Source organism: Sceloporus undulatus, chromosome 6, assembly GCF_019175285.1.
Source record: "Sceloporus undulatus isolate JIND9_A2432 ecotype Alabama chromosome 6, SceUnd_v1.1, whole genome shotgun sequence".
Lineage (NCBI taxonomy): Eukaryota > Metazoa > Chordata > Lepidosauria > Squamata > Phrynosomatidae > Sceloporus > Sceloporus undulatus.
The window spans coordinates 114,572,448-114,598,233 of record NC_056527.1 but is presented as its reverse complement, the minus strand read 5'-3'; the positions used below and the strand labels follow the sequence as shown (position 1 = coordinate 114,598,233).

Here is a 25,786-nt window from a genome sequence, read left to right as displayed (position 1 = left end):
TAACATCATTTTAAAAGTTACAGATCATTTATTTCAGTAGCCTTTATCCTTGCAGCAACCCTGTGAGTTAGGTTCAGGCTGTGTGACTGACACTGCCTTGTGGAATTTGCTTTGTGATTCAAAGAGAATTTTGACCTGTGTCTTTCTTCTCTAGTCCAGCCTTCCCCAGCCAGGTGTCCTTAAAATCTGTTGGCTACGTTTGCTATCATTGGTGTCAACATTGACCATCCAGCTACTCAAAGGGTACAGAATTGGGAAACATTCCCAGAATTTATCATCTTATTCCTCAAAATATTCCTCAAATAGGCTCTGAGGTAACCATCTTGCCAATGTTTTACTCACAGCAAGTCTGCCTGGGAGGTTCTTGGAGTTATTATCCAAATAAATAACTCTTCCAAGATCTGACCAGGTATTAATTTTTAATGCTGATGACTTCTTCCATCCTTGTTTGGAAATGAGACAAACCTAGTCCTCTTTGAACCAAGAGCTAGTAGGTGGAAGTCCATTAGAGACACTTTGCTGCACCCCAGTCCAGGGCTAGGGAGCAAGCCACCTCATTAGCCCAAAATGCCCTACTGGAATGAAACTGGTAGACTATCACCCACACAGTTGTTTTCTAGGCTTCCTGGAATATTTGAATAAGTGGTCAGCTGTCCATTGACCAGTCTTCTAACCCCAGCCTTCACGGCACTGAGGTAGATGTCACATTCTGTGTTTTAAACACATGTATAAATATTTCCTCCTTTTTAGACATATCTATCAATGTGGCATCATGAAATTATGTTGATAACTGACTTTGGCTTTTTATGTATGCATAATACATTATCATTGCTTTGGACTGGATAATATCAGGGCACAGTTGCTTTGGGCAAGTAGAATTTTTTATTATTGATCTGTTGGGTGAGATCAAGTGTGGCTATACTGATACTTTGAGGTTACAGCTTCCATGATCTTTTTACCATTGACTGTCCTGGTGAGGACTGTAGGCATAGGCAATCTGGACAGCCATTGCTGTCTGCCTTTCAGCTAAAGTACACCATGTTCCTGGGAGAGGCCATTGCATGGGAGCTTGGCATTCAGTCAGAGTTGAGTACCATATAGATCATAAAGCTATGGATCAGTGGATAATAAATCAATTGGCTGTATGATATTTAATTTGTTCAGCAGACACATAAACCCCTTAAATTACTGGTAACTGCAACATCTTTGCTTTTGTTTCTTTTCATTCAAATACCATTATTGCCAAATGCCCAGGTGGGATGTACAGGATTAAAAACGTCATCATCTTTTGCAAATATAAAAGTGTGTTATAAAGGCTAACCTGTCGCAGAGGCTTTTTCTACGGTGCATTGGGCAGAGTGCTGTATTGAGAGAAAGCGTGTTTTTGATCTCACACAGATGTGTGGTTCACTTTGCTGTCACCAGATTGTTTGGTGGACATCATATTGAGAGATCTAATGAGATTTCTTTATGAAGGGTGCATAAGCAAACTATTCACCTAGGGTTCCAGGTTTCCATTGTGGAATGTGGAGGGAAATCCAATGGAACAATCAAGTTAATATCCACATGTTGGCTTGAATTGTTTCAGCGGGATAAGATTAGGTGATAAAGTCATAGTGAGAGGTGAAAAAAATACATTAAGTAACAGCCTTTGGCCATTGTATGTTAACATGCAACTGTATAATAGGTATTATATAATAGACCCATGTATTAAAAAGATAAAGCCAAGTCAGAGCCATCATGGAAGATGTGAAAGACAATCTGTCATAAATTATGGACCAGAATGATTTGGATTTCTGTTCTTGGGTGAGATGGCCATTGAAGAATTTGGTTAAAGATTTTGGGGAAAATAGAGGTAGGTTAAATGGTTCATCTTCCCTTGGAGATGAGAAAAGGAGGGTTTGATTTGATCACTGTTTTTACCTTAAGGACCTAAGTGTGGATTGAGAGGCTCATGCTGAATTGTAGAGACGTTATCTTGACTTTTTAATTTCATTGACCAACCTGGGCACTAAATGTCAATTTCATTCACCAGACAACCTTTGGACCTCTGGATTCAGTCATTAGCAGATGAGCCACCACAAAACCCAAACTGCCAAAATGGAAATCCAGTTACCATTTTGATACCAGAGTGATTCCAGGAAGTTTGTATTGTAATGGGAATGTATTTCTCCATTACTCTGCTTGTTCATCAGCAGAGGGAGGCATGTATTGATGGACTTTGTGTTGGGGTTTCTACCATGATTGGTCAATGGATTGGGAGTGTGATCTTTCCATGTGTTGTGGGATCCTCTCATTTGATCTCCTTTTTTGTTGCAGGCCCTGATGCTTGAAAACCTCCAGAAGCATTCAACCCCCCACACCACCTTCCAACCCAATTCCCAGGTAAGAGGTGCCTGCCCCCCTGCTAAGGTGTGATTGAGGCTACAAGGAGCATAGTCAAGGCTGCAATAGGCCCCCAGAATCATTTCAAGAATGTGTGTACTCTGATGCATTCCTGTCCTTCAACTGGGACCTGAACTCAGGAACCCTCAACTTCCCCTTTCCTGGCTCCCTTTCCAGAATTCTGTTCAGAATCCTGGAAAATCCTAATCCCTGTTCTAAGTATTCCTGCAGGTTGCTTTGTGTCAGGATTAAGACCATGGTGTGTTACTCCTCGAGACACACTTTTCTTTCTCATGTTCTGTCAGATTGGTGAGGAGATGAGCCAAAACAGCTTCATCAAGCAGTACCTGGAAAAGCAGCAGGAACTGCTGAGGCAGCGTATGGAACGAGAGGCACGAGAAGCTGCAGACCCAGAGAGTGAGTAGGATAATGTTCTTTCTTGTGTTTATTTTCAATCTCTCCCCCCCCCCCCCTCTCTCCCCCACCCAAAATCTTTTTCTTCTGTCCTCACCCATAAGCTTTTGGGAAAGTTTGTCTTTCAGAAAGAATTAATTAAATCACATTCCAATTTGCTGGCTTGGGGTAGGATGGCAGAATCTTGGAGTTGTAGTCCAAAAATCAGTTTTTTCAAGTTCTGGTTCCACTTGGGCAGCCTGGATTCTGTAACTCAAGCACTGGCAAGAACAGCTCACCTCTGAAGAAGAACAAGACAAACCTATAGCCCAAAGTGTGTGTTTTATACTGGACTGTGTGGCAATTTTCCATGGAAAAATAAAAATGGTACCAATTTTTCACCCTCTTAGAAGAAATGAAGGTTCTATCCATTCAGCCAGGGGTAAGGAAAGACTCTGAAGGTACAGATAATGCTGATGATTTGAGAGATCAAAGAGCTAAAAAACAATCTGTTAACTGCAGAATTCAAGGAATTGGTGGAGGAAAAACGTTAGGAACTGTGAAATTATACGCAGAAAAATGAAGGAACGGATACTGTTGTTTTTGTCAGCTGGTACTACTGTTTGCACCCTCCTGGTTTTATTGCTGTTTTTTGGCTACTTGTATTCTTTTACTTTTATTGATTGCTGTAAGTTGCCTGAAGGGTGTTTTGAATCAGAAGGCAGGGTATAAATTCCATAAATAAAACAAATAAATGTCTAGCTCAGAAGAGAAAGTAGATAACTTGGCAAATAAAACAAGCATTTGCCCAAAAATAAAATAATTAAAAAACAGTGCTCAACAGGAATGAGTAGGAAAGGAAGGGATCCTGAGTAAAAGATGAGCTAGAGAATAGAGTGTAAGGAAAAATAATTTACAGATGCAGTCCTATAGCTTGTTTGCTCAGAAACGAGTCCCACTGGATTCAGTAATGTTTGCTCTGAAAGAAAGGTAATTAAGATGCAGTTGGGCAGAGCAATCCTAACTCCCAAATTTGCACTTTGGAAGGGAATCGTAGGATAGGATGGAACAGAGGACCCTTGCTGTGAGAGAGGAACTCTGACCACCCTTTTGGCCTACATCTGGAAGGCTATCTCTGGCTGAGAATCTGCCTCTTCCCACTCACCATCCCACTTTACAATTCCTTTTCCAATCTTGGAGAGAATACCTGAGAAAACTGAGGGGTAGATTGCTTGGTGAACAAGGGTGAAATTATAACTCTGACAAGGTACTGGAGCAATGATGACAGACCCTATGAGGCTTCTGGATATTTTTTTATGATGCTAATGTGAGCAATAGAGGTTGAGGTTTTGTATCTTGATACAGTACTCAGGTTTCAGGAACATTGTGAAAAGAAATCTGTGAAAATGTGTTCTTCTGGTTTTGCAACAAGATACCATCAGTCATTAGTCACTGCTTGTTTTCTAGAAAATGATTATTTATTAACAAGTTTATGAAGCTGGATAACATTGTGTGTTTGTTTATGAAAAACCTCTGTAAAATATGCTTTGCCGGGGTGCACTGGCCCTCAAAAGGTTTGGTCTTTACATGGTCTAAAACACATAAAAGTGTGATAATCTACCATTTCAATAATTAACCCCTAATCTGAAAAGAGCTGCATCTGTTCTCCCTTGCCTGCACCCGTGTACAATCCAGTTCAAATGCAGATGAGAAGGAAAACCCTTTAAATCTTTTTTTAAAAGACAGTGATAAGGTTCTATGTATTCCTCCCAAGAATGGGAGTTCCAGAGCTGTGTGGTCACCAATGAGATAGCTCCGTTCTTTGTATCTGATAGCTTTACTCAATAAGCATGGCATCCTGGTGCAGAACTTAACACTCAGGTAACCTCGTGGTCCTTCAAATTATCTGATCCCAAACAACTGACAGTTTTAAAGTCTACAATCAGTGTCTTGAAATAAGCCGGGAAATGAATATGGAGCTCATACAATTTACAGAATAAGTACCTGGTTCCCACAAGCTTCTGGCTGCTGAATTCTGTACCAGTCCTCCTGGGATATAACTGTGTAGAAACTTTGATCAAATTCAGTTAGTAGGTGAAGTCAGCTTTCCATACCTGTGATAGGTGCTGTGAAATTTTCATTCACTAATTTGGGGGATACATGGGTTGTGATAAAAGGCATATAAAGAGTACCTGAATGGTTTTGAGCTGATCATCATTAATTCTTCTGCAACTATTGAGAGTCCAGTAGGCCTGATGATTGTGTGTTCCTAATTCTGCTGGGTGGAAACTGCCTCTATACATCTTTTTAGACTTATGATTTAAAGATAGGGATATTGTATGTTCGGTTGGAAAAACATTCTTGCTGAGGGATTCAGGGAATTTAAATCTATAAGAATAATTTCTCCAAGCTTTGGTTTGAACATAGCTATACAATCCCACAGTGGTGATAACGGCCCATTATGCAGGGCCTCCTGGTGCAAAACCTAACACTAAGGTACCAAACACATTGCAGAAATAATCCAGTTTGAGACTGCTTTAACTACCCTGGTTCGATGCTAGGGAATTCTGAGGACTATAGTTTTCTCAGACATTTCATTTTCTCTGTCAGAGAGATCTGGTGCTCTGATAAACAATTCCCAGGATTCGCTAGCACTGAGCCAGGGCAGTTAAAGCAGTCTCAAACTGGATTATTTCCATAGTGTGTTTTGGACCAAAGTAAACCTTTTGGTCCTTTAGATTGCTGGTGTTATTCAGCCTTGGTCACCTTTCCACAGCAGGGATAGCCCAAGACATACTACCTGAGGTACAACCACAAATGGTGTCCTTATCTCACCCAGGTTAAGGTGTGTAATGTTCAAAATCAGGCAGATTATTTTGGCACATGAGCCAGGAAAGCCATAACTCCTCTTCCCATCCCTGGTGATAAAAATAAAAATAACAAACTATCTGCTGTCCTTTCCTGATATCTGAAATGTACTGCATGAGGCCTTCACCTCCTGTTGCCTAATAGTGGAGCTGGTGCCATTCTGTGTTGGTAAGAAACATAAACATGTGAACCTCCCGCATTTGAAACCAGAATCCCTTTGCTGCCCTCTCAGAAACAGGTGTACGTCTTACCTAGCATGCTGCCTACCTGAATTGCAAACAAATAGAGGGAAGGTGTTCCAAATGAGCAGGCACCATGGTTGGCTGGTTTAAACCAAATGACTTTTAAAAACCTACACACACACTAATAGATTTATAAAACAATTATTCATTTACAAAAAGTGTGGCTATTATTACTATTTTCCAACCTTCTTACTGGAACAACAGGATGACAGTTTAAATTTAAACATTTTAATTTTTAACAGTTCATTGGTAGTTTGTTGTTAGACCAATATCCAGTGTTGGTTGCTTCTTTTTAATCACTTTATTTCATAGTGCAAGAAATGCCGTTCAGAAACAAATCTTTCAGTGAACATAAGTTCAACTTGCTTTAAAAGAGCATATTAATAAGAACAATTGTTATTTAAGCTAGTGGCCGTAACATTTGACCTGCATGTTGCTGCTTAATTTTCTGAATTAGTCCTGTATTTGTCTAGACCTACATATTAATGCAAAAAAAGAGGGGGGCTCGTGTTTTGTTTTTTGTTTTTTAAAAAAAAACAACCCTTGGCTTTTTTTAAAAATCTTGGCTTTTTTCCAATCCTGGCAGACACATTTGCATCCCTCCTGATACTCATCTAGCTTCTTCATTCAGAAGACATATTTACCCGCAGTTCTACTGCTGAGATGTTTTGTTGACTGGGAGAGGGGAGGTGTTTCCACAGAATACCCAGGAGGCATTCCAGATGCTATATTGCTGTGAATAGGGCTAAGGTGCTAGCTCGTTAACTACTGCTGTTCATATGTGCTGATCTTTGTGGCTTTGTGAAGATCAAAGCTTGCGTGACCACAGCTTTCTGTGACCTGTTGGGCTGTTACTTCTAGAATCCCCCAGCCAGCTGTCCTTTCTGGCCATCATTCCTATCATCCCAGGACAACTTAGATGCAAGCCTGCATCTGAATCTGAATGATAAGTCAGGGTGTTAGCATGCACACCATGCACACGCTCCCTAACTCAAGGAGGAGGCACACACTGGAGAGGAGGAGATCCTCTACTGGGTCTCTAACAGATTGGAGTTCGTCCGTCTTCTGTCTCTTCCTCCCACTAGTCAGACAGCAAAGTGAGAGGAACAAGGATGATGTCAAATCCATTGGCAGGATTGTATGCTTCAGGCCCCCATTAGGTATCTTACGCCTGATTCTTTCAAACGTCATTTGCTTGCTTCTGTTTACAAGGGACCTTGTAATACTTGTGTCTCCACTTGAGTTTCCCTTATAGCAGCCTGATGCCATGTAAATTGAGAAATAATGTCTACCCCCCTCCTGATGGCTGTCCTATTCCTTTGCTAGGCAAAAGGTGTATCACGTCGCGGGAGAGGGAAGAGTCTGATGAAGAAGAGCCAAGGAGACCAGAGCAACATCCCTCTCGGGTTAGGCAGGTAAATAGCAGCAGAGGTGTAGGGGGAGTTGGGTTAGGGTAAGGTACTCTAAAGTGGAGACCCAAATATGTGGGCTTTGCCCCATGAAATCTGGAGGTGTTTGGAGAGCCACTCAGGCTGTGTGATTCACTTATTCCTTTAGGCCAGAGTCATAAAGCCCCCTCCACTGGGCAGTGAAGAACAGGAAACATCTCTTAAGAGTCGGCGGGCTGCCCAACGGGCACCTATAAAAGATGAAGAGGAGGAGGAAGAGGAGGAGGAGGAGGAGGAGGAAGAAGAGGAAGCTTTGCCTGTGCTGCCAAAAGTGTCTTTGCCAGCTGAGCCGGTAGCACCAGCTCCCTTGGATGAAGCTCCACCACCTGTTACCCCAGAAGCACAGAAAAAGGAGGTCTCAGCCAAGAATCCAGATACCCAAGACTGCGAAGCAGCTATGCCGCTTCTTTCCCCCTTGAAGGGGTCTGCTGAAGGAGAGATTGAGTCCATGGTGCGAGCAGACAGGGAAGAGCAGCAAACAGATGTACTGCAAGAACCACAGGAGGAGAAAGAGGAACCCAGAGAATCGGGCCCTCAGGAAAAGGAGCCAGTTGATGCCATGGAATCAGAGGCCACAGCCCAGTTACCAGAAACCGTTAAGGAGGAGAGGGCAGATGGAGACCTGGGGTGTCAGGAGCAGCAAGGGGTGACTGGCATCCATGCGACACCTGAAGTGCAGGTGGCCAGCCTGGGTGAAGCTAGTCCTGCTCCTCTTCAGCCCGACCAGACGATGGAGGAGCCACCAAGAGATGAAGATCAGGAGGAAGCAGCAGATACCCTACGGTCCTTGGAGGAAGCTGCAACGGCAGCAGCTGCGGCCCTGATCCAGGCGTCCCCCTCACCCCCGCAGCTGACCGAAGCACAGCAAGCCCAACAGGATCACGGGGGAGAGGAGCCTCCTCTGCCCCTGTTGACAAAGGAGGCCCCAGCTGGGCCCAGTCCTTCGGAAGATGAGGCCCCACCTCACCTCTCCTGCCCCTCTCCCCCCACTCAGGAACCACCGGGCACAGTGAGTCCCAGTATCCCTGAGGACAGGCCCAGCCACTTGCCATCTCCCTTGCCTCTCCCCCAGCAGCAGCAGGAAAGGCCCAGGGGCGCCGGCTCATCCCGCTCCTCTTCCTCAGCATCCAGTTCCTCCAGATCTCGATCGTGCTCCCGGGGCAGCTCACAAACCCAGACCCACACCAGAAGGCCCCGCTCTGGCTCATCAGAGTCACCTGTGAGGAAGCGGCGGGCTTCCGGCTCCCCATCCCGTTCTGGCTCTGAGCGGCACTCCAGTTCGTGCTCCAGGTCTCGTTCCAGATCCCGTTCAAGATCACGCTCCAGCAGCGAGAGCAGCAGAAAGGTGAGTGGGAACTCTGCATTGCTTGGCTCCTTCCAGGGCCTCTGGGCAGCTGCTGCCATCATGGCAAAAACTTTTTAAAAAAACAGTTTAGCTAATCTCAAGACCCTTGTATTGGAATCTTGAGTCAATTTACTCTTACTGGGAATTATCCCATTCCCCAAACAGCCTAAACTTTTCTAGATGTATTTCCAACACTTTTCTTCCTGGTGCCACCAGTGTAGTTGCTGCTCATTCCAGTTCCTTCCCTGACTTGTGGACAGCAAACCTATTCAAGCAAAGCTCAGAAGAACCCACGGCTAGTAATACACTGCTTGAACTTGGTGTTTCTGTCAAGATGGCAGGAGTCTTGTTTGAAGCAGCAGCAGGGGGCTGAAAGAATTTCTGGCCCGAGGCAAGTTCCACCTTCAAAAGCAAACAGGCGTTTCCAACTGGGGCAAATCAATCTCAGGCCGATCAGGAGGGAACTTAGCCCTTTAGATTCTTCTAGGCCTCAGAGGTTCCTCACTTGCCTCTCGCCAAACTTTTCAACTCCTGATGTGTGGAAGGGAACAAGGAATGCTTTCTTTGAGCAACATAAAAAAATAAGCATCCCAAGGGCTGTACTGTATTAGAAAGGAAATGATATTTAAACAGGATGAGTAGGGTGGGAGCAGAAGTCATTTTAAAGCAGGGCTGGACATAGGGCAACCCTGGGACTCCTGTTAAGGTATTTTCGTGGCCCCAACTCACTCATACTCAGTCTGATCATCCTTTTTCTGATTAAAAAGGTGGGAATTGTTGATTTCCTGTTAAAACAGATGCAACACACACACATAATAATTTTTATTTAGACCCCGCCTCTCTGTCAGTGACAATTGAGGCGGCTTACAGTTAAAACATCCATACAAACCCCATGTCCCAATAATTCCCACCCTCCCCATAAACATTAAACAAGTAACTATTAAAAATCATACATTAAAATATACAAAAAAACAAGCAAATACAGTAACAGCATATTCAATGAGGGAGTAATTCAGTTGGTGGCCAGGTTGCTATTCAGGACACACAGAACACACACAGAGTTTAATGTAAAATAGGCATTTTTCAAAGCCAGAAGTGGACTTACAGCACAATCTGGGTTCTGTTCTGTGTTTATTTTTAAATTTTGTGTAGTCCATGGAAAATTTCTGGAAAATTCCAAGGAAGAAAACGGTACCCGGAGTTACCCACCTTTTGTAGTTGTTCTGTGCCTTCAAATCAACTCCTTATGGTGACTCTGTGCTAGGGTTTTCTTGGCAAGATTTTTCTGGAGGAGGTTTGCCACTGCCTTTCTCTGAGACTGATAGAATGTGATTTGCCCGGTCTCTCATGGGGTTCCACAACTGAGCAGGAATTTGAACCCACTGTTTTCCAGAGTCCTACTCCAACACTTACACCATTACACCACACTGGAATGCCTTTTTAAAAAGTACCTGTTCTATTGCATAGACATTAAAGTTCCTATGCAGACTTTTAGATGTCATTCTTTAGATAGGGAGTAGGAATTATTAAGCCCTCCAGAGGTGGTTGAACTACCCAGTTACCTTAACCAGTGTAGCCTGAGGAGAGGAATGTTGGGAATCGCAATAATGACATCTGAATGGCACACAGTTCCAACACCTGCTGGAAATGAACGTATCATGGGTAAGTACCAACGTTCGTATTTCCAAATTAATCAGTTTTTTAAAAAAAAAGTTCAAGTGTATATAAAAACTGCAGATGGTGAAACCAACTCAAGAGGTACATTCCATCCTGCGTGAGAAAATCAGGGAGAAAGGGAATACCCTTTCAAGAATCATGATTGGTCTATATCAGCAAACCTTTTGAAAACAAACAAAATAAGCTTTCCCCCCCAGCTTTGGAGTCTTTTCTTGGACACACACTTATGTAGATTTAATCATCCAGTTGATTGACAAGCTCACTTAGTTAATGAACTAAAATAGATTTATTTTGATGCCTTCCCCACATCTTGCTTCCACCCATTTCTGGTTTCTGATTTCTTGAGTGGCCATCCCCAAGCAGGTATGCTTGAGCTTTCTGTCTCTAAGATTCTCTCCTTCTGATTCCAGTCTCGCAGCCCTGAAGTATCAAGAGACAGTACCAGCTACGCTCACACCAAAGAGCCCTCTCCGCTGCAGGAGACTCTCTCTCATAGCAGCCCCCCGGCCCAGCAAGACAAGTCATCAAGTCCCCAGGAAGAGGAAAAAGTAGCCACTCATTCTCCACTTTCGGACCCCCTGAAACACCCCAGCCATGTCCAAGAGCAGCAGCACCATGACATGGAGTTGGAGAGCACAGTTCCAGAGCGAGTACGGAATAGAGGGGATGGAAATGGGGGAGGGTTTCTTCTGTCAGGGTGTCATCTCCACTTTAGCTCCTCTTTGGAGTAGGAGGAGGTCAGAGATGGAAATTTTATTTATTTATTTATGGTATTTATACCCCGCCCTTCAGCCCTTATGGCTATCAGAGCGGCTTACAATTATTATTTTTAATTATACAGTTCCCTGCCCTCAGGCTTACAATTTAAAAGACATGACACAAAAGGAGAAGGGAATGGTGGTGGGAAAGGGGATGAGGTCCAGTGGTTCTTCTCTCCCTGTGAGGCCTGGACCAAGGCAGATGGACTAGAGGGCGGACTCTTCTTCAGGCTAGCCCTGATGGAGCTGGGCCTGCCTGGTCACTCCCTCATAGGCCGAAGGATGACAGTTATGGAGGGAGGAGTCTCTTCCTTCAGGCTAGCCCTGATGGTGGGAACTTGCTTTGGGCTTTAGCTTCCCAAATCCCCAGCCAGCATGGCCAGTGGAGGATTCAGGGAGTTGTAATTCCTCCAGACCTTTTTCAGAGCTCTTGGTGGGTGCTTGCAGGGGAGTTGCCTACAAAAAGTGGAGATTGTGAAACCCTGTCTGTGTGGTCTCTTCCTGCTAAACTAGGCCTTTCCCTCCACAGGACAGTCCAGAGCCTCCCTCTCCCATGGAGGTTTCTGGCCCAGACAACGAGGTGCCAGCCTGGGAGCCCCAGCACCCTCCTGAGCAACAGCAGCCCAGCAAAAGGTAAGTATCAAGGCTAAGAAGAGGTCTGGGTGGTAGGTGCAAGTGAGAGGCTGGGCAAGTCTCGACACCGTACACTACTTTTGAACAAAGCACCCGACAAGTGAGTGGAGGTCAGCTCCAGACCCAGACGTGACAGAGATGTTAAATAACACCACAGTACTCAACACACAAAGCCTTTTTTAAAAACTAGTTTAAATTGGCCCTTGGACAAAGATCCAAAACACAGTGCAAAAATAATCAAGTTTGAGACCGCTTTAACTGCCCTGGCTCAGTGCTAGGGAATTCTGAGAACTAGTTTTGTTAGACACTGAACCTTCTCTGTCAGAGTTCTGGTGCCACAACAAACTACAGTTCCCAGGGTTTCCTAGCACTGAGCCAGGGTAGTTAAAGCAGTCTCAAACTGGATTATTTCTGCAGTGTGTTTTGGACCAGTGGCAGCATGTCTTAAATTACAGTATCTGAAGTGAGGGACTGGCTGGGCTTCCCTCCCTCATATGCCAAGTACTGATACCATATTTGTGCTCATAGACAACTGTCCTGACAACTTGCTGTGAACCGTGGCACCAGTGCACAGGCCACCATTTTGGACAACAGAGGCATGTGCACAGTGCGCTGTGTAAGAGTTTCTGTGACCAAAGACTGATGATGTTCAGATTAACATGAACTCCTGCATCACTTGATTTAGAAAGTTAACACTGCATGTTACTCCTTGAACCAAACTACAGTGAGGTTCCCCCCACCCCTTGAATTGTATCTGATCATTTTAATGTAATCAGACTGGACCTTTCTCCATTTCTACTGTCACATCCAGGATCTCAAAATGATTCCGTTTTAAGAAGATAGTGTCTTGAATAGCCCAAGATACTTAACTAAGGTGTAGTTGGAAATAGATAAATGAACAGCTTTGTCTTAAAGGTCCCTGCATGAGGAAGGGGGATAGCAGCTCTGGATCTTCTGGAGTAACCCCTTTGGTCAAACTAGCCAGTTCCAATAGGAAAATATGGTGTTTACACAGTGCTTACTCTGTGCTTGGTGTTCTACTCTGTCTAGGAGATAGGGCTTTGCCCCAGCTTGGCTGCAGGGACCTACTTTAACAACAACTCCTTTTGCTTGGACATATTTCATTTCGAGGGGGCTAATTTGACGGGGAGGGTAGTTTCAAGGCAGAAGGGACCTGATTTGGTTGAGAATCATCTGCTCCAGCGTACACTAGGATGGGCATGGGGAAAGGAATGGAAATTTCCAATTGGAGGGCAAAAAAATAATTTAGTGTGGTCTTAGGGTGCATCTGCACTGCAGAAAAGAAGTGGAAACTTTGGAGGGGGAAATCCTTTGCACACCAAAGGCTGCATCTGCACTGCAGAAATAATGTAGCTTGACACCACTATAGCGAAGTGCTATGGAATTCTGGGATTTGTGGTTTTCTGAGATATTTAGCCCAGTGATTCTGAAACAGTGAGGTGGGAGAGTTGCTCAAGGAGGGGTGGCGAAACTTGGAGGCCCTTCCTCTTCCCTCCTTCCCAAACTTTTCTGTGTGTAAAATGTACACAAACGTTATGTTAAATATTGAATCTCCTTAAATAAATCTGCTCTAATTTTATTGCTATTTTCTTACAAAATATTAAAATGTGAATATACATAAACATGGGAATGAAAGTACACACACTAAAGAAAGCAAATATTTTAATTCATATACAACAGTGAATTGGTGTGTGTGTGACATCCCCATGTAGAGGAGGGGTCCCAGGGGTAAATAATTTGAGTGCCACTGATTTAGCTGTGCCAGAGAACTCTGATACCTCAACAAACTACAAGTCCCAGTCTCCCATAGCACAGAGCTGTAGCAGTTAAAAGTGGTGTGAAGACTGCATTATTTTTGGTTTCTAGTGGGTTTTTCGGGCTATGTGGCCATGTTCTAGCAGATTTTCTTCTAGAACATGGCCACATAGCCCAAAAAACCCACTAAAAACCATGGATGCCGGCCATGAAAGCCTTCGACTTCACATTGCATTATTTTTGTAGTGCAAGCGCTACCCTAGAACAGTTGTTATCCTGAAATGAACAGTGACCAGTAGCCTTCACCGCAAAGGAGGAGGCACTGCAAAACGTAGGGCATTCAAAGAAAATGTTGGACATGACCGAATAAAAGCTAAAAATACTCATATAAAGATAAATCCATACTTCTTAGCCATTTGGCTCAAAATGGAGATTGTTATGGAATTCAGGAGGGATTCCAAAGCATTTTTCACTTTGAGCTAAATGGAAGGATGAAAGAGAGGACATGTCCTAGAAAAAGGAGGACATCCAATCACCCTGGGAATGAATGAATTAATCCACTGCTGACAGTAGCTGCTTGGGGCTCTGCTGATGTATATAAACTGGGCCACCCTGCTTTTTCAGAGCCTGAAAAGCCCCCTTTCCCCTCCATAGGGGCTGCTACTGTTGGATTTCTGCCTCCCCCCCCCCCCTCCATTTCACCTATCTGTCCAGGAGGAATGTCCAAAGTATCCTCCATTCCAAGCATGACTCAGGCTGCATCCACACTGCAGAAACAATCTGGTTTGAGACCATTTTAACTGCCATGGCTCAGTGCTGTGGAATTCTGTGGATTCCATAGCATTGAGCCAAGGCAGTTAAAGTGGTCTCAAACTGGATTATAATTTTTGCAGTTGTGGTGCAGTTTAAGAAGCGTGGCTTTATCTCTGTGATCCAAAACATACTGCAGAAATAGTCCAGTTTGAGACCACTTTAACTGCCCAGACTCAGTGCTAGGGAATCCTGGGAACTTGAGCTTTCGGACAGAGAAGGCTCAATGTCTCACAAAGGTCCAAAACACTTGTAGAAATAATCCAGTTTGAGAGTGCTTTAACTGCCCTGGTTCAGTGCAGGGGAATTGTGGGAACTACTCTTGTGAGACATATATATATATATATATATATATATATATATATATATATATATGTATACACACACATACATACACACACACACACACACACACACACACACATATATATATATATATGGGCTACCTCTTCCAGAGGATCGAGGCGGGTTACAATCACAAAATACATTAGCAACAATAACCATATAAAATGTACAAAAGATAAAACAACACAATCCCCTTAAACTCCATAGCATTGAGCCATGGCAGTTAAAGTGCTCTCAAACGGGGTTCTTTCTGCAGTGTGTACAGTTCCCAGGATGCCTTAGCACTGAGCCAGGGCCGTAGTTCTCCAAAGTGGACCATGGCAGCCTAAGGAATGGCTGTGTCTCCAGATGAGTGGCTTTTCTTGGGCCCTGCCCTCCATTTCCCTGCCTTTGGCGGAGAGGGAGAGTCCAGGTGGGGCTGGGATGCTGCTGCTGCTGCTGCAGAGAGCCCTTCTTCCTCCCTCCATCCCTCCTCTTTGGCGCCTTCTTCCTCTCCCCCCCCCTCCCCCCAAAGTCCATCCTCCCGGGGGCTGCTGGGAAGGAGGCAGGCAGCGGCAAGATGGCTCCGCCGCCCCTCGGTGGCTCTGCCGCTGTGTCCTCGGCGCCTCTCCTTCGTCCTCCTCCTGGCGGCCCTTGGTCCTCTGCTCCCTGCGGCGCTTCCTAGGCGAGAGGAGGAGGAGGAGGAGGAGGAGGAGGAAGCCAGGCCCGGCCATGCTGCTCTCCGAGAGCAAGGGAGGGTGAGACCGGGAGGCCAGGCCTGGACGCCTCCGTCCCTCCATTCATTCATTCCTCTTTCCTTCCCTTCCTTTGCGCCATCCTCACTTTCTCCCTCCTCCTCCTTCCATACTGGTATTTTTCCTCCCATCCCCCTTTCTCTTTCCCTCCTTTCTCTCCATCCATTCATTCGCCTCCTCCACCCCTCCCCCGGTTGCTCGCTTGTTTGCCTCTTTCTTTCTTTCCTTCCTTCCTTCCTCTCCCAGCCTCGCTGCTCCCTTCCTCCCCCTTTCTTTCTGCCTCCTCCTCCAGGAGCCCCTCTGCCATCCATTTTCTTTCCCAGCCCTTGCTTTCCTTCTCTTCCCCATCCATCCCCTTCTGTGACAGGGTCACTCTCCTTCTTCACCTTGCTTCCCTTCCCTTTCCTCCTCTCTCTCTCTCTCTTTTTCTTTCCATTCTTCCAGACCTGAATTTGCTGCATTTTTGGTTCATTTTCCCTCACCCCCCTCCCCTATCTGTATGCCCTCCAATGTTCAGCATCAGCATCTCCCCCCCCCAAACATCCTTCTGCAGATATTTCTCTGATGGTTGTGTCTTTCCTGCTCCTCTTTCTCTTTCCCATTCTTCCAGGTTCTCTTCCCTGCATTTTCCTGGGTCAGGACCCCACATGTCTTCTCCCCTCTTTCCCAAAAGCGTGCCTGCGTCTCTTCTGCCTTTCTAGCCTGCCTCAGTTGTCCATCGTCCTTTTCTCTCCTTGCCCGACAGGGTTAACTTCTCCTGGGTTTTGTCGGCCATTCTGTGGCCTTTGGTAGGCTGGTGCCCCCCAGACCCTGGGGCAACCCTGGCTGGCACCTATGAGTGCAGCCTTGTGGTGTGGAAGATGCAGCCTGAGGCAACATTTTGGGGAAGGGAATATCCAGATCTTGAAGCATTCTTTTTGTTTTTTACTACAGCTCCCAGAATTCCCAACCAGCATGACTCGTAGCCTTTTGACTGGGGATTCTGGGAACTGTAGTAAAAACACACAAGAATGGGGAAATGACCAGTGGTAGTGAAGTCAAGAGGAGGGTTTCTGTAGTTCTAGAAATCTGCTGTTATTTTAGAAGCTGTGGCTGTTGCCTTAAAAGTAGGATGAGTGGAGATAGACCCAGTTTAGGTCTCTTATGCCAGCTGCAGTTTTCTGATTCCACCCCCACCGCCGCCGCCCCCAACTCCAGATGTGTGGAAACAGGCTGTGATTGACACTTTGGATAACAGAAAAACACTTTTCACATGTTTAAGAGCACTGTTTGGAGCGGGTTAAGCTTGGCTGGGGTGCAGGTGGAAGGATCCCAGATGGAGTTTGTGGAAGGCAAAGATGGCAGTGGGGGAAAGTGGGTTGGAAAAAATATTTTTTCTTTGGAGGGGTAGAAGAGGAGGCAAGGAGACAGAAATGCTGTTTAACTGAAAGGGAGCACTTCCACAGGGTGGAGATTTAGTGTGTGAATATGGGGACCAGTTTCATAGGGTGGTCTAAAGTGGGGAGGGAGGCTGAGTTGCCTTAGCTCTGGGGATCACCTGCCCACCTGACTAGAGAAGGGGGGCAATCCTTGAAAGCCCCCTCCCACCAGCCAGCAGTGACTGCCTCTCCCTCTCTCCATACAGTGAGGAGAAGCAAGAGGTGTCCATGGAGCCGTCTGATCCCCGTCCCGAGAGCGAGGGCCCCGAGCCCGGCCCCGACGAACACCCATCTGCAGAGCCCCCTGGCCCTGACGCAGGCCCTGAAGATGAGGACAAGAAAGAGGTAGTGTGTTGGGGCTCTCCTTGGCACATGCGTGAGGGGACCCCAGGGTGCAGAGGGGTAGCCAGTTGCAGGAAATGGGGGAAGTGAAAAGGTGCATAAGGGCACGCCTGGGGAGGGCACCCTTAGGAGCAGTGGGCCATGAACCTTTCCAGTCCTGCTGTGGGAATAGGAGGAGTTTGTGAGTCATAGATTTCCTCAGATGAGGGCTGGATGCTTGGCTAGCCCATAGTTTCTTTACAAACTCAAAGTGGGAAAGAGCTGCCCTGTTGTCTGACACCCTCCCCAAAGCCTCCCCTCATCTTTTATCCCCTTTAGCACCAGGAAGTGTTAAGCCAGGGCTCTGTGTGTTTGTGTGTGCTGCAGTTTTGCAATGAATTGGGGGGGGGGTGTGAGAGTCCACTGGTGATGGCTTCTGAAGAAGCTCAGCTTTTGTTTTTGTTTGGAAAACAGAAGCAAGTTTCTAGCTCTCTCGTGGCTGTGACAAGAAATGTGTGAATGTGTGTGGGGAATAAATGCCAGAGCAATGGCTGAGCAAACCTTCTGGCCAGGTGGAGGGATGGGGCAGGATTTAAGTACTCTGCAACATTTCTGGCCCCTTCCTGTGGCTAATAAAAGGCAGAACAAATTATGCACAGGAGAATGGACTGAGTTGTACAAAGTAAAAAAAAATTGTGCAGACTTGCTCAGCTTGCATAATTTATATTCAGAGTTTGTTTTGGAGATCAGCTTTACTTGGTGGACAGTTTGGTTTTCTTGGGCACAGAATTCTGAATTTGAGCACTTCCCTCTGCCTTAAGCCAAGGGTTGGTATAAATGTAAATTATGTTGGCTGCATGAATTTACAAGATAGTGATAACCCAAGCCCATCCTACCCTTAAGCCTGGCTCTTGGTGTTAATGAGCAAACCCCTGAATTTTGGGAGGTTTAGATACTTGTTTGCTGAAAGTCACTTTATGGACAATTTTCTTCTGCCCACACTCCTCCCAGCCCTATATTTCCCACCAAATAACTTTTCTCACCCTGAGCTAGGGTGAAAAGCTGGTCCTTTCCATCTGTTCCATCAAAGGGAGGGCTCATGGCCAGGGTATGGGCAGGGCTGTTTGGGGAGTCATATGTGGGGGCACGCGCACACACAAGCACACACACACCCCTATGAGACCCTGCTTTCCTTGCCGCTGAGAAGAGGGGAGGGTGGGGACAGACCTTGCTTCCTCCTCACCCTAAAGCTAGCTTCCCCCCACAATCCCGTTGACATTCTCCTCTGGACTCGTTTGTTCTGATCCCCGTTTTAAAGAGGCACCAATCCACCGGGAGTGCGAAAGACAGAGAGAGAGAGAGAGAGAACCGGAGAGAGAGAGCGCGAACATACTTGAACAGGCTGCATGCAGGTACACACAGAGGTGGATGAGAAATTTGGAGACTCGTCTTTTTGTCTGCCCAGCTTAGGCCTTTCCTGCCACTGATTTTTGCTCTACGACAAACTCCTTGGCTCCAGAACTAGAGAGCTCTGCAAAGGAACATGCCTGTGAGAGACCCATACGCCCTGTGGGTCTCTCATGCTCCATGATCTTGCTTCCAGTTACCAAGTGGAGTTCTGTTGACCCACAGAACAGTGCTTGCATTCAGTTCAGAAGAGTGCTGCTATAAATCCTTTCTGGCTGAAAATTTCACAGGCCTAAGTGTCCAAGAACCAGAGAACTTGGCCTAGTACTTCTCAGCCTCCTACTGTCTACTTGATGCTGATCCCTGTCGCTGCCATGTGTTTGAAATACCTGTATCTCCTGTCAACAAGGTTTCCACAAGAGCATCTGTAAAGTCTTCATGCATTCTAAACTATTGTCTGAGAAAGCCAAGTCTCCTCCCATGAAATGGTTGCTGTGATTTTTCTGGTCCATTCCGCAGCAAGGAGAAGACTTGGAGAACTTCCCTTGCTACCTTGGGAGCTTGAGACAGCTTTTGGAGGCCACAGCATTCGTAGGACTTCTCCATCGTGCTCAGTCCCACATGAAGGAGGGTCCCATTCAGTGACCTCCAACTCCTGGGAGCCTGATTTCTCCAACAGTTCCTTCGCTGATTATGGGATTGGACTCTGGCGGCTTTCTGAAGGAGGGATTGGCCATCTCCTCTGTCCTGGTGAGCAGAATGGCAAGTTTTTGTGGACTTTGTTGCCCAACTGCAGGGTTTTCTTTCACAAGTCCTGGGTTTTCTCTGCCAGATGTTGAGAACTTGCATGTCCACCGAGTTCTCTGGAACTGCAAAGTATTGCCTAAGAGGACTTAGTTTGCCTAGGGTCCTCCGAATATGGAACTCTCCCAGTCGTTGGCTTCTGTTGTTGCCTTACCTGGACTCTCAGTTTTCAGTTATCCCGCTTCCACCTGTTGTTCGGACTCTGCCCAATTTGTGATTTATTCCTCCACTGTGCTTGCTGGCGTTTTCCATTGGTTGTAGCCCCCCCACCATGTATGGGACTTCTGCCATGTGGCGGTGCTTCACTCTCCATTGGTCCCAGTCTCTGCCTGCCAAGAACTGCTGCCTTGAGCCTCCCCTTCCACCTTGCCAGTTGCGGGAGGTGCTTCTGTCTCGCCCTCTCTCTTCCGGGACACTTGACTCCGACCACCAGCCAAGCGCTAGGTTCCTACCTACCACCAACCAGCCAACCACCACCTCCTCTCTTGTCACCCAACCCAACCAAGCACGCACCTTTCAGGCCAGGGAGGGCTCATTCCGATTGGACCAACCGTTGCCTAGATACAGCGCACACACTGAGGTGCGATTGGCTGAACAGAAGACCCTGCCCCAGGTGTGAGAGGGTACCTGGAGCGCTTGTCCTAAGTTGTTATCTATATCTATTTTTCTGTTGTTTTAATATAATTTTTAAAGGAAAAAAATCAGTTGCACTATCTCCTGGGGGTGGGTGGTTCTTGCTGTAGCTTAAACAGAGGGGTTTCTCCCTACATTTTCATTTATTGATGAGAGGGGCATGGAATCTGTTTGGGGGGGGAAACCTAGTTTGTGTACAAACCTGGTTCAGTCCAGCCCCTCAGCCTTGCTCAGACTGAGGGGTACGTTGATATAGGGGTTTGGGAGTCTACCCCACCTGCCCCCTCATTTCCAGTGGAACCTGCTGTTCAGGAATAAAGTGGATCTATTGGGACTGAGTCATTGAACACCATGGAGAAAAGAGAGAGGGTTCTCAAACTGGCATCTTAGGCTCACCTAGCAGGGGGTTCTTCCCAGATCAGCTTCCCTCAACCTAAGGGATGGGGAAAGTGCAGCATGCAAACCTCAGATGATTCCTCCCTGGCTTTTGCAAAATAAAAATAAGTTTTTAAAAGAAATCTCATCGTGCCCCCAGATGCCCTCAAGAGAAGACCTTCACGACTTGGCAATAGGAAGGGGCCAAAATTCAAATAGGGTAACTTCTTCGGGCTGCAGATAGGTTTAAATTAAATATTAATTAACAATTATTCATTAATAGTTAACATTATTAATAATAATTCCACCCTTCTCCCCCTCTCCCTGGCATTTTCCTAAAGAGAAGGCTGAGCAGCTAAGGAGCATTGCAAGTGTCCACCCATCATCACTCACCCGGCCTTCTACTCAGGAGAAAGCCTGACAACAGAGGACCCTTGTAAGGCAGGTATTTGTCCATCTTCCTCCGCTGCCAGCACCCGGCCTCCTCAGGAAAAAGCCAGATGGTGGAAGAGCCTTGCTCGCAAGCATTTGCCCATCCTCTTCCTCCTCTGCTGCCTGGCCTTCTCCTCAGAAGAAGGCCAAGCAGTGGAGCAGCCTTGAAGTTGTTCCACATCCTTGCGGGCCACCTGAAATCCTTTGGTGGGCCACATGCGGCCTCTGGCCCATATGTTGTGCAAGCCTGCTCTAGACAATCCAGGAAGGACCTTTTTAGGTCTCTGAGAGGCCCTTTTCCCCCCAACAGGAAGTGACCTGCAATTAATTTCCTGGTCACTTCCTGTTGGGGAGAATATTTCTCCTGGCCCTAACTTTTCCCAAAGGTGGCTGAAAACACTGCAGGTGCTTCCCTGGAAGCATGTATATGTGTGTGTGCGTGTACACACACACACACATGCTATTAGTGTGGTGAAGTGGTTTCAGCATTGGACTAGGAACTGGGAGACCAGGGTTTGAATCCCATCTCGGCCATGCAAATCCACACTCTTTCACCCTCCGCCTTAGAGGATGGCAATGGGAAACCTCTGAAGAAACTTGCCAAGAAAATCCCGTGATAGGCTTGCCTTACAATCACCATTAGTCGGAAACAACTTGAAAGCACACAACAACAACACACACACAGTGTGCCCACGCCAACTGCAGGCTTGCTATCAGCAGTTTGAGCTTCCGCAGATGGCAAACCCCAGCTTTTTTAATGGGCGGTTGTGCGCATGATGTTGTGAATGGGCGCACATGCCCAATGACTTAAGGTCTCACTTTTTTGCTATGCATGGGGGGGGGGGTCTGGAACAGATCCCCCACAGTTAGCAAGGGATAACTGTGTGTGTGTACTTTTCAAGGGGGTACAGCCCTCCAGAGTCTCCTGGGAGGCAATGCAACCCCATAACCCCTGATAATTGTTCATCCCTGTTTAATCTGATGTGCTCTGCATGTGATTTAACTCCCAGCATCTCCAGATGATATAGTCAGTGACCACACTGCCTGAGGATCATGGAATTTGTAGTCTGATGCATCTGGAGGGCCCCATGTTGAACAAGGGTAACTTAAGCCTTGGAACAGTTTAATGTCCTCTTAACTGATAAAATCCTATTTGCTCCCCTTGAGTACTAATTAATTTATCACTGAAGTCAAGAAGGATCCCTCAGTTGCCTCAAGTGACTTAGCATGGTCCCACATTGCTTCTGTAACCTGTGGCTCTCCTCACAGAGTGAGGCTAATGGTGGAGTTCCTTTCTGCGCCAGCATCAGCAGTCAAATGGGAGAGAGTCATGCTGGCCTGGGCGGGAACTATGCAGTCAGTGTTCCTGGAGCAATGTATTACTGCGGATCCAAGAATGAAGCAAAATTCTGTGTAGCAGGGAAGCATGGCTCCCACATTGCTAGCTAAATAGAGGTCCTTGCTTCTGAACTCCTCGCTCGTGCAAATGTTGCTTTTAAGATATTTCACAGTGATACCTAACACTTCTGGTCTTTCTTCTTGTAAACACAGGCTTGTAACGCTGATTTTCCTATTTGAGTAGTGGTTAAAAACACATAAACACACTTGCCTGAGCCATGCAGCCTGATGGTGGTGGTGCTGATTAACTTTATTTTTATCCCTTCTTTTCCCCACCACCGAGACTCAAGGCAACCTAACAATTACAGTGATAACAGTATAGTTAAAGGCTCAACTTTAAAATAGGGTTTAAACTGTTAAAGAAAGTTAAAACAATTTGAAAGGGTTAACAGGCAATGTAAAAATAATACAAAGATGTCACTTTGGCTGAAAGTCCTTACAGTTGGATTAGTCACCACAGTCACACCAACAGTGATCTGTTGTTGTGTGCCTTCACGTTGTTTAATAATAATAATAATAATAATAATAATAATAATAATAATAATAGTAAATAATAATAAATAATTAATAAAGTTTATTTCTATCCCGCTTTTCCAATTTGATCAAAGCGGCGGACAAATTCATATAAAATACATAATAATCAGTACAGTCAATAAAACAATATATAAAAACAGCATATAAAAAACTAATACTCAGCCAGCTGAGTTAGGGAATCCAGAAACATGTCACAGTCGATACCAAGATAGAGGGGAAAATAACCAAAGTCACATCTCATGGGGGGAAAGCTTGGGAAAAGAAGAAGGTTTTGAGATTCTTGTTAAAAAGATCTAAAGACGTGGTGGAGCGGAGCTCATCAGGGAGATTGTTCCATACTCTTGGGGCTGAGATGGAAAAGGCCTGTTGCAAGGTCCTCATGTATCACACAGTTGGGACCTCCAGAACATTTTTCCCTGCTGACCTGAGTGTGCGGGGCGGATTATATGGGGAGAGGCGGTACTCTAAGTACCCTGGGCGCAAGCCATTTAGGGCTTTGTAGGTGATTACCAACACCTTGTATTGAGCCCGGAAGCAAATAGGCAGCCAATGAAGGTCTTTTAAGATAGGTGATATATGGTCTGACCTGGAACCATCAGCGACCAATCTCGCTGCCATATTTTGCACTAACTGAAGCTTCCGGGTTTGGTACAAGGGTTGCCCCATGTAGAGCGCATTACAGAAATCCAATCGAGAGGTTACCAGAGCATGTACTACAGTTTCAAGGTCCCCCTGGTCCAGGTAGGGTCGCAGCTGGCTTATCAGCCGAAGCTGATAACAAGCGCCTCTGACCGTCGCATCCACCTGAGATGTCAGTTGGAGCGACGAGTCCAGAAGCACTCCCAAGCTGCGAACTGAGTCCTTCAGGGGGAGCGTGACCCCATTCAGGACAGGTGGACAAATTCCACTATCCGGCCCCAGGGAGCCTATCACCAGTACTTCCATTTTCTCTGGATTCAGGCTGAGTTTGCTTTCCCTCATCCAGCCCATTACCGACTCCAAGCAGGCATTTAGAGGAGAGATGTCATCCCTAGTCACTAGTCACTGCATCAGTCGGAGACATAGAGAAATACATTTGGGTGTCATCAGCGTACTGATAACACCGCGCCTCATGTCTCCGGATGTTCTCTCCCAGTGGTTTCATGTAAATGTTGAATAGCATGGGGGATAGAATAGCTCCTTGAGGGACACCAGATGTAAGTTCCCTCTTATCGGAGCAATCGTCCCCCAGCTGCACCATCTGGAATCTGCCCGAAAGGTAGGAATGGAACCACTGAAGCACAGTGCCCCCGATACCTAACTCCCTCAGGCGATCCAGAAGGATACCATGATCAATGGTATCGAAAGCCGCTGAGATGTCCAAAAGCACTAACAGGGACACGCTACCCCTGTCCATGCCCAGATGGAGATCATCGACTAAGGTGACCATGGCAGTCTCAACTCCATAGCCTGCCCGGAAGCCGGTTTGAAATGGGTCTAGAAAATCCGTTTCATCCAAGAGCCCCTGGAACTGGATGGCAACCACTCTCTCGATCACCTTCCCCCAAAAAAGGCAGCAGTGACACAGGCCAATAGTTGTTATGAATCAGGGGGTCTAAGGAGGGTTTTTTCAGCAGAGGTTTCACAACTGCTAATCTCAACTTACGGTAACCCTAAGGCAGACTTATCACCAGGGTTTTCTTAGCAAGTTTGAGGGGGTTTGCCATCACCATCCTCTGAAGCTGAGAGCATGTGACTTGCCTAAGGCCATCCAGTGGGTTTACATGGCTGAGCTGGGATTGAAACCCTTGTCTCCAGAGTATAGTCCAGTATGCAAACCACTACACTATGCTGGCTCACCACTGTAATCTTTTACTTGTTTGGATACCTGCCTCTCAATAAATGCTGATTGCTCTTGGAGGTCAGTTGTGTTTTCAGAACTTACAGGCATACTAGGTCCCTGCTAGCTGGACTCACTGCTGTGGCTGAGCCCAAATAAGTTGAAAAATGTGTGTGGCTATGCCTTCACATTACCTGTTGACATATGACAATCCCATGGCTTTCCTAGGGTTTCCTTTGTCAAGGAATCCTCAGATCTCCTTTTGCCAGTTCTTTCCTCTGAAATATAGCCTAGATCACCTTGTGATTTATTGGCGGTCTCCCATGTAAGTACTAACCATTGGTGACCCTACTTAGCTGCCAAGATCAGATAGGATCTGGTGTGGAAAAAATGACATCATAAAAAAACCCACCCAGTGAGGACTTGAAGCATTCTTAGTGCTGTGATAGCTAAAATTCACAAGTGCAACCTGAAATGTTCTCCACCCCTTAATAAATGCTGATTCTTCGTGGCTTTTAACATTAACAATCTAACAGATCATCAAGATCATTATAAGACAGTCGCCCCTCCCTTTTCGTAGTTATCTGTTCTGGACTCCTCTGCAAAAATGAAAATCCGCCAATATTCAAGCCCTATTGCTTTGAATGGTGGTGCACCTCTGTAGGCAGCTGCGGGGACGCACCCCATTTTAAGTCCCTCCGTTTATCCCTGGCGAATAAGCAAGGGACATGGATTCGAAGTCCACACAAATGGAGGGGCGACTGCATATATTCAGAAAATACAGTTTAAATACATTTAATACATTTAAAGCGTACTTTCAAAAATAAAGAGACAAAGAAAAGAGAGAAAATAAAATAAAGGAAAAAAAGAACATATAATGAAGAGATAATAGGACGTTGAGCCTCCAATCCTAATTGTAATGAAAAGGAAAATAAAAAGGGGAGAATCTATTATTCTATCATTACAGATCCAACTGACTTAATCCTACAGTAAAGGAAGGTTTCTCACTATTTATCTTTTTGTACTATACTTTAGTCCTTGGATTGAAGAGTATGTTGTTTTTGTATGCTGTTTACTAGTGCAATGATAATTCTTTGCTTTTTCATTTAAAAGACAACCTAAAGCTACTTTCATAATATAAAAATAATCAAATGCAAAACCAGTCAGTTAGAAACAAGGCAATAAAACAACACACAAAAAACAGCAATATTAAGGCATCATAGCAATATTT

The 25,786-nt window shown here is 45.7% G+C and overlaps 1 protein-coding gene across 4 annotated transcripts in view; it reads left to right on the top strand.

The window, feature by feature from the left end:
* Positions 1-25,786, top strand: part of ACIN1 (apoptotic chromatin condensation inducer 1) — a 40,419-nt gene that overhangs the window by 4,087 nt on the left and 10,546 nt on the right. Inside the window, exons 2-8 of one of the 4 annotated variants that reach the window (XM_042476983.1) lie at positions 2,320-2,385; positions 2,691-2,802; positions 7,215-7,303; positions 7,446-8,681; positions 10,769-11,008; positions 11,646-11,749; positions 17,039-17,177. In XM_042476983.1, the coding sequence (XP_042332917.1) occupies positions 2,320-2,385; positions 2,691-2,802; positions 7,215-7,303; positions 7,446-8,681; positions 10,769-11,008; positions 11,646-11,749; positions 17,039-17,177 (1,986 nt within the window). The other 3 variants (XM_042476984.1, XM_042476986.1, XM_042476985.1) reach the window with 3 other exon arrangements.